Here is an 8,732-nt window from a genome sequence, read left to right on the forward strand (position 1 = left end):
GCTACTTCTGTTGATGTAGGGGAAGAAAAAAGAAATTATGTCTGCTTTGATCATTTGTTCAGTATTTATTCTGATAAAAATCTTGCTGCTTTGGAACATCTGTTCTGGAGCAGATTGTTTTATGATACTTGTATAAGTTAGTCTATTGTAGTTTTATGTAGCTGAGGGCCCCTTAACTCACCATTTAACATAATTTACTAGGCTACAATAATAATGAATGAAAGAGTGGGTGAATAGTTAGGCTTTCTTGGATTACTGTTAGGGTTTTTTTTTTTAAAGCAGACAGCTAGATGGGACTTGAGCTGTGTGCACACAGTCCTTGCTGTTTGCAGACAAGCTAAAACTACAAAGGGATAAAAATCCCAAAGAGCAGTTCAGATTTGTTTGTCTTCATTGGGTTCATGCATTGCAGAATAAAGAGAGGAAAACTATAGAGTATGTTAATAAATCTAGATTTTACATTTAGTGATTGTGTGATAATGCTTGTAGGTATGGAACACTGCAAAAAGTCAAGATGCTAGATGGGGGCCAGTAGAACTTTTTTTAATGTTCTTAAGTATCTTGAACATATGTTAAAGATGACCTAAAGTGAAACTCATTAAGGTACAATCCAGCTTTTCTAGTAGCTTTCTTCTGTTCTGAGCATCTCTCCAACTCATTTCAGATTGCCTCATGGACTGTTGTACCTTCGCTCAACACTACAGCCTGTTAGGATTAGCTAGTCAGGATTCTGTATTTGTTAGCCAGGGGACTAACGGGGCTGCCTCACAGCAAGCCTGCAAGTGGGTAAAGAGGCACTTCGCATCTCTAGGATCAATGAGTTTGAAACCATCCAGGTTAGGATTCATGCTTTATATTGCAGGGAGATTTTTAAAGGTAAATGAAACTTGTCATGGAAGGCAGGAGTACTCCACCACACATGTATGGAGCTCTGACAACTCGAGAACGTAGGGCTAAAAGTATAAATCATATTAACAGGTCAGTTTTAGCCTCTCAGAGGCTGAAAACTTTGGAGAACCAAAACAGCTGCTCTGATTTTCGAACTCATTGCTAAATTGGAGATCCATATATTAGCATTGCAAAACGCAATCGGTCCTGTAATATGATGTGGCTAGTGTTCTGGAAACTCAAGATTTCCAAACTGGATTTAGCTGTATTAACTAACTGAAAGGTATGTGGCTGTTCTTTTTGAGGAAGTCACCTGGTTTTGCACTCATCTAGGATTTCTGTGTGAGGTAAAACAGTTTAAAAATTTAGTCATTGCTGATTACGTTAAAAAAAAAAAATGGTATTAAAACAATTAAGTCGCTACAGACTTTTACATGGAGATAAGGTGGATCTACACTGAATGCTGTTGAACTAATGGCATCAACTTCAGTGGAGCTTATCAAGGCTACCTCAGTGGGCAGAACTGGAAAGGAATTAATGGATCCTTCAGGCTTTTGTGACAGTACCAGAGGCTCAGAGGTGGAGTATGATTATGACACAAGTGTAGAAAATAACGTAGGATATCCTGATTTACTGGATGAATGCTCCAGGGAGAGAGGGAACATTCACAAGAAAGATTTAAAACTAAATTCTGTAGGTAAGCGTGCTTTTATTTAACCTGCCTCTTCCTAATACTGAAATGGCATATTTTAGGCTGATTGCTTCAGTTTAGGGTTAAAATGTTAGGAAGCATGGATCCTCTGCTTAGGATGAACCTCTGGAGAGGTGGGTATTCTTCCTCGATCTGGTCAGATGCGCTTAAGAGGTAAAGGTGGCTGTTAATATTCTTCCTGTGGGAATGAGGAACCTTTTTCTTTGAGAAGCTCTGCCTGGTAATAGAGGGGCAATACATGTAAAATGTCCAGAGGAGGGAACAGAGGAGGTGCCAGGGATCTTGCAGCAAATACATGGAGTTCCGTGTTGTGCCTCCGGGGATGCAAGGACTGGAGTGTACTTTATCTCACGGGTGCTGTTTTCATGGGAAGTCGGAGTACACAAGTTCAAGCAGGGTTGGCACAAGCAAAGCGGTTGCAAAAGCTGCTGCCTTTAAGAGGAAATCCAGGCTCCGCTTGTTTTGATCAGCAAAGAACATGCTCTGTAAAACAGGGGACTTCTAGCGGCCAGCCCAACTTGTCAGCTCCAGAAAAATGAGAGTGTGTTCATGCTTTATTCTTTTTTGGTTAGCTGTCAGTTTGAACTGGTGCTGCCAGTGCTTCTGTTCTCCAGCTAAAGGCAGGGCTGGGGGAAGGGAGGGAATGGCTTCAGCCAGAGGAGGCAGCAGCATCCTGGGATCCAGACAGAAGTACCAGAGCTGGGAGTGGCTGCGACATGTGTCCTGTGTGCTCCAACCTGGGTGGTATTGCATTTTACCTGGCTTTTTTCTCTTGTGTTGGTCACAGCTAGCTCGTAGACTGAGCACTAAACGCTGGCATTTTGTCATCTAAAGGTGGCTTAGTGGTTGGGGTATTCATGATTATCATAGAGGATTTTGAGTCAAATCTCTGGCTTCTATGCAAAAGCAAACTGAGATCTAGAATTTACGGTTACTACAGTAGATAGAAAGTGACTCGTGGCAGCGGTAGAAAAATCTTCCCACTCGGCTCTACAGTGAGCAGCAGCCCTTTAAGTATTTTTAAACCTTTTTAATGTGAGAGCCATACACACAAAGAAAATGTAAGTATGTGCATCGTAGCTCTGTTTTGCAGGGAACAGTGCCAGTTTTTCCTAAATTTGGCTAATAGTTAAAGAGGCTGTTAGTCAAACTTCTGTTGAGGTATCTGGATTTTGCTACAAATAGGAAATGCAAACTTGAGAACATTAGCTGCTAAACACTAACGCATGGCACGAAGCTTTCTTAATTAATAAACACTGCAATGTCTGTTTTGTATAGCACTGCAAGAGTTCATTTAAGTCTTACTGCTTCTGATCCTCATCTCGCATCTCTTAATCGTTACTGCTTTTGATTCTTGTCTTGCAAAGCTTTGAATATTATCTGCCCACTCAGAAATGTGCCCTTTAACAGCCATTTAAAGCTATTGAATCTTTTTTCTGCAAACTATCAATTATTATAAACTTCAGGACAAAGAAAAGCTCTGCTTCTAACATAGATGGTGATTTTAAACTGATTTAATAAACCATGTATAACAGTCTATCTTTGCTAGATTAACCTTTGGAATATATTGTCCACTCAAGCAAAGTCTTTGCTGGTGGTCAGGCATTTTGCTACCTGTTGATGTTGCTTGGTGCAGACTACAGTGTTTTGATACACTTGCGAAAGTGGAAAGTGCCCTTTCCTTTGAAAAAAAACCCTCATCAGAATAGCAGCAGAGGAAAAAAAAAAACCCACCAGAATTGTCATGCAGCATAGCAGTCGGCTGGCGTAGAACTAGCACGGAACTCCATCTGACATTTTCTGCCTAACAAAAGTCCAGCTGCACAGAGATGCCTGCAGCTTTTTCCCTGACAAACGTCTGAGCTTGCTGTTGTATTCCCTTCTTTACAGGGTTGGTTCTAGCTCTGCTTCCATTGACACTCCTCCCAGCTGGAGCTTGCTTTCATTCTTTGCCTTTTTGCTGCAAATACTCCTAGTTTCTGTATACCTGACTCACTGGAGACTTGTCCTGCTGTGATCTAGCAAGGGCTGGGAGGCAGAGATTGGCCTTTAGCCCTTCTTGAAATGAAGTTGGGTTTTTTGGTTTCTATTTCTGTTTTGTAATGTAAGGAATGTGCAAATACTTGAGGAAAACCAGCCAATTTCTATTTTTACCTGGGTCAGGCAAATACTACCATTACTTGTTTATGTTCTCCCACACAACCTGTAACCTGTCTTTCAAATGTGAGAGAGTATTAGAGTAGGCTGAAAGCTGTCCTAGCAAAAGTGTCTTTAAAATTAGATGTTTACCTGCTTCCTTCTGGATTTCAGGATAGTGTACCCTCCTCCCTGTAAGTCTGTGTGTCTTGAGCTGACGGTGTCTCACCCCAGGGAGTGAGTAGCCCCCGTGTAGGCTTTCTCCAGGTATGCAAGAGCAGCAGCGTCACAGTGGTAGAGATTGTTCTGAAATGCTGCATTTTGTGTGGCCTCCGTACTGCAGCCTTCAGCAAAAATGATGTTGATTCAGTATTTGAAAGGGAGTGTTTTACTCAACTGATCCTAATAAATGCAGTGCTTCTTGGAAGCAGACTTTAGGAACTGGACTAGTAACACTGGTGGGGAAACTCTTGGTGTTGGATTCTCTTCCCAGACCTGACAGCACTGAATCTTACTCTTAAACCGAACTTTTAATTAGTCTGTTTCTTTATGGTGTTTTTGTACTGTGAACTTTGTATGAGCATTTGGTGAATTATCTAATTAGATTGAAGGTCCAGAAGGAGGGAGTTCCAGTACCGCTACTGAGAGTCCATCGCACCTCGGACACAGAAGCTGCAGCAAAATGGCTAACCCCAAACGAAACCCCAAACCAAAAATTTACAACATGGGCTTTCAATTATTGTAAGACTTAGAGGAAGAGGGGAGAGAGACTGACATTTTTTTCCATTGTTCTTATTAACTTTCTTAATGTTAGCTTCAGTGTCAGAGAACGCAGAGCCTACACCTGAAGAACCAGACAAGTCGCTTGATAAACCAAAACAGAAAAAGAATCGTTGTTTCATGTGCAGGAAGAAGGTTGGACTTACTGGTAAGAAATTCTGATTTCACTTTTCTTAGAGAGACTTGTTTAGCCTTTGCACCTTTGAAAGTTTATTCTTTTAAGGGGGAATGGGGCATGGTCATCTCGATGTTGATTTGAAGTAAAACTTGGCCACAGGTGCTTTCTGCTTGGCTCTTACTAGATTTAGTCATTCATGTATTATTTTGTTTTTCAGCTTCCTGTCTTTAAGTGAAATTCATAACTCCAAATACTTCCCTTTGGAAGTCTGCTTAGCTGAGGAATTGGATGATAGTTTGCTGCTGTCATTAACCAGCTTTGCAGTGGTTCAGTGAAAGGGCCTAAGAAAACTAGAGTCCTGGGGGGTGAAGATTCATAAACAAAGGAAGAGAGCAGGAGGTCTCTAGGAATATGTCTTGTGATAGTGTGGTAGGAAGGAATGGTCAAGTCAAATCTTACTGTAATCACTTAAAAATATATTATTTGTGATTCTTATGCTTTCTGCAGCAGAGGCTCTTTGGCTGATTGACACTGGTGACTGAGATTTAATGCTAGTGAGTGAACACATTCAGGATTTAAACCAAACCAGTATAAATAAGAATATCGAAATTCCTAAGCTAATATTTCTGTCCACAGGGTTTGAGTGTCGGTGTGGAAACGTCTACTGTGGTATGCACCGTTATTCAGATGTACACAGTTGCTCTTACAATTACAAAGCTGATGCTGCTGAGAAAATCAGAAAAGAGAATCCTGTAGTTGTTGGGGAAAAGATCCAGAAGATCTGAACTGCTGCTTCTGCTGGAATACAAAATCCTCTGACCATCTGCAGATTAAATTGACTTGAGCTTTTTTCCTTAGTCATCAGGAATGTAGAGCAGTGTATCTTGCCTAGACCTTTTAATCATGCATGTCATCAGATGAATAGATTTTTTGTTTTTGTTTTTTGTTTTGAAAATGACTCTGAACATTTATTTTCATTGCAGTTTTCTGTGGCTGAAGACTTAAGTAAACTTTACAAGTATTATCCTTTAAGATCATTCTAATTTTAGTTGAGTGCAGAGGGCTTTTATAACAAACGTGGAGAAAATATTGGAGGGCTGTGCTTTTCCAGGATAAAACATGCATGCGTTAACTTTGCAGTTTATTTTCTTGTTGTATATAGCTTTTCTCTGCAGCACAATTTCCTTTTTTTTGATAATGCCTTGTATGGCACAACTAGTTATCAGTAACTGAATGTATTTTAATCATTATGGCTGCTTCTGGTTTTTTTTTTTCCCATTAACGAGAGGTTATACATGTTCGCATATTAGCTTGTTTGCACCCTCTACCTATTTATGTATGAATCATTTGTAATGAGAGTGTGTGCTGAGATTGTCTGCGTGGTTTTTTTTTTTTTAAATTGGTTTTTGTTTTTGTGTGTGTGGGGGGAAGGCTGTATGCACTTCATTGACTGCAGGTTTCATTGGGATTACATCCATCAGTCTGTCTGTACACAAATATGAAGAATGATCTGAAGTATCTGTGCTGTATTTATGTTTATCCACGTCTTAACTTTGATTAAATAAAATTTAAAAAATCGGAGCCCCTGTGGCTGTCACTGGCATCTGTAATTTGGATTTCTCTTGTTTTATTTTCATGGGCACCTTCCATTGGTGGTTCCGTTACTTACAGTGTATTGATCCACACGAGACCGTCCATATCCCAGTGCCATAAGTTCTGATTTATTTTTTTTTTAACCTTTTTGCCTATAACTGTCAGAAAGAAAATACAGTTTCCAAAAGCTCCCTACCTTGTGCATTGATACATTCTGCCCAGGGAGTTCTGTGTTTCTGGTGCAGCGTGTCACTCGTGCAGGAGTTGGGGTCATTTGTGACAGCATACTTAAGTTGGGGGCAGAGCTACAGGTAAAACGAATGTGGCCAGTGACTAGACTGAGGATCTGCGCATGTGATTCCGGCTCTGGGAAATACAGCTGTGGTGTTTGTGATCCAGTGTCTGACAGGCAGCACTGCACAGACTGCCTTGAAGTTAGGTGAGGGAATGGTTCTGGAGACAGTTTCTCCAGTGACATGTCCTTTACTCTGAGGCTTGAAATCCATAGACTTCAACATTGAACGCTGCCACAACCACCCTCCACGTGCTCCTTTGCGGATCTGCAGGCTTGTAAGTGATCCCCATTTGGGGGTAGGAGGAATTGTTCTTTTATTGTCCTGTGAGGGGTGCTCAGTTACTCTTTTAATTAAGACCGCTTGTCTTGTCAGATCGTAGTCTGTTCTTCAACCATTCAACCACTCGGGTCATCTGTATAACTGCAAGGTTGAGTGGTTTATGTAGTACCATGGTAACTTCAGCCACTGCTGCTTATCGCCAAACTTAACAGTACACTAAAGCAGAACTAATTCCTCTCCAGATGGTTCTGATCTGCAGCTGAAATTTCACTTGGTGACTTGCTGCTGCTTTCAAGCATTTGTGAAATAAATGAGATTGTGTGGCTTTGTTTAAAACATTAAATTTTTAATCAAAGCTAGCCACATCCTTTAAAATTCTGAATGCTCTTTAAAAGCTATGGCTGGCAATTAGTAGATAAAGCACTACATTTAGCGTATAAACACCAGGCAGCAGAAGGAGCTTTCTCTATCAGATATAGCTATAGAAAGTAATCTGCAAGACCCAATAATAAATAAAGTATCTCGTGCTTGCAAAAATGGTTTAACCACAATCTATGAAACACATGGGTTTTGTAGTAAAAGAGGGAATAAATAACTCTTTCTGGAAAGTTTTGGTAATGGTCTGCCTTTTTTATTGGTCAAAGATCCTCTATTTCCTCAGAGCATTTGCTAAACTTCCTCTTACGCGGCACCGAGCGTGGAAGAGCAGCAGCGTCTTCTCTCCGGTGGGTGTTTCTCCGTTTGCTTTCCTCATTGCTGCCACTTCCCTATTCTCTAATCCTTCTCTTCTCGGTTTGACTCCTCCCTCTTCCCTATTTCTGGTCTCTCCCTTCCTTTTCGCTCCCCTACACGCCCTCCCCTCCAGTCCACCTTTCATCTGCCACTGATGCTTCTGGGCCAAGCAGAGAGGAGACACTCTAGATCTCGCAATGCAGGGGGGGGAAGCCACTCCTCTTGGTGTCTTCTGGTATCTGAGAGACTGAAAGAAGAGAAAGTACAAGAATAGCGACTGACTTTGGAATTCATATACTACCTTTGCTGCTGCCTGTTGTGAAGCAACAGCTCTTCTGGCCCTTGATTATATCGTAGGAAATGTCACTAGGCCAAGAGGAAACCTTCCTTGCAGATCAGCATCAGGCCCTTCTTCCACGCCTACTGTTCTCAAAGCAATCTAATACACCTCCTTTGGCCTGGCTTGTGGAAGTTCTCGGAATATTAAGTATTATTAAGAATATTGAAAGTGCCCTCATACATAAACCTGCATCCGCCTTTCCCTGCCGCTGGAGAATTGCGTGTCATCATTTATTTGCTTTGGCATCGGCTCTGTGTTACTGTGGTGGTTGAGCCGCTGCTCAGCCTGGCTAACTAGCGGCGCTTTGTATTTTGTGTCATCAGCTTGAGGTTAGCGGCTGAACATTTTAATTAATACCAGCACACGTGCAGCGCTACGCAACACTTGAGTAAATCTGTCTTCTCGAGATGCACAGTGTGTATCTGAAACGTGCTTTCAAGATGGTTTGGGTTTGATTTTGGAATAAGCAGGTTCTACCCGAGTCCTATATAACCTTGGCATGAAACATCTTTGCTGTGTTAAAAACCGTTCCGCCAGTCAGTGGAATGGAGTTGTACCTTAGGTACAGGGATTTTACAGAAGTTTGTGCTAGGTATTGTATTATTTAAATAAGACCCCCTTTCAAACAGCACCATGGGAGCTTGCGTCTTCATGAGTGAGGAGCTGTCATCAATGGTGGTGTGTCATCTTCCACTGAATATCCGTACAGTTTGCTGCATTTCTTCTAATGAGGCTTCTCTGCCAAAAAAAAAAAAAAAAGCTGAGCAGGAAACCAGTTCTTTGGCTTGGCAGTCACAAGCATCTAATGGGTTCTATCGAGAAGGGGTGGTCTTTGCTATTTAGTTCTAATTTTAAGGA

At 41.3% G+C, this 8,732-nt stretch overlaps 1 protein-coding gene across 11 annotated transcripts in view; it reads left to right on the plus strand.

The window, feature by feature from the left end:
- Nucleotides 1-6,215, plus strand: part of ZFAND6 (zinc finger AN1-type containing 6) — a 38,749-nt gene extending 32,534 nt beyond the window's left edge. For all 11 annotated transcript variants that reach the window (XM_074599587.1, XM_074599584.1, XM_074599591.1 and 8 more), the window contains 2 exons: nucleotides 4,551-4,664; nucleotides 5,271-6,215. In XM_074599587.1, coding sequence (XP_074455688.1) covers nucleotides 4,551-4,664; nucleotides 5,271-5,419 — 263 coding nt within the window. In that variant the 3' untranslated portion in view covers nucleotides 5,420-6,215. The remainder of the gene's footprint in view (nucleotides 1-4,550; nucleotides 4,665-5,270) is intronic.
- The last annotated feature ends 2,517 nt before the right edge of the window (nucleotides 6,216-8,732 follow it).

The sequence above is a fragment of the Larus michahellis genome, chromosome 9 (genome assembly GCF_964199755.1).
Source record: "Larus michahellis chromosome 9, bLarMic1.1, whole genome shotgun sequence".
Lineage (NCBI taxonomy): Eukaryota > Metazoa > Chordata > Aves > Charadriiformes > Laridae > Larus > Larus michahellis.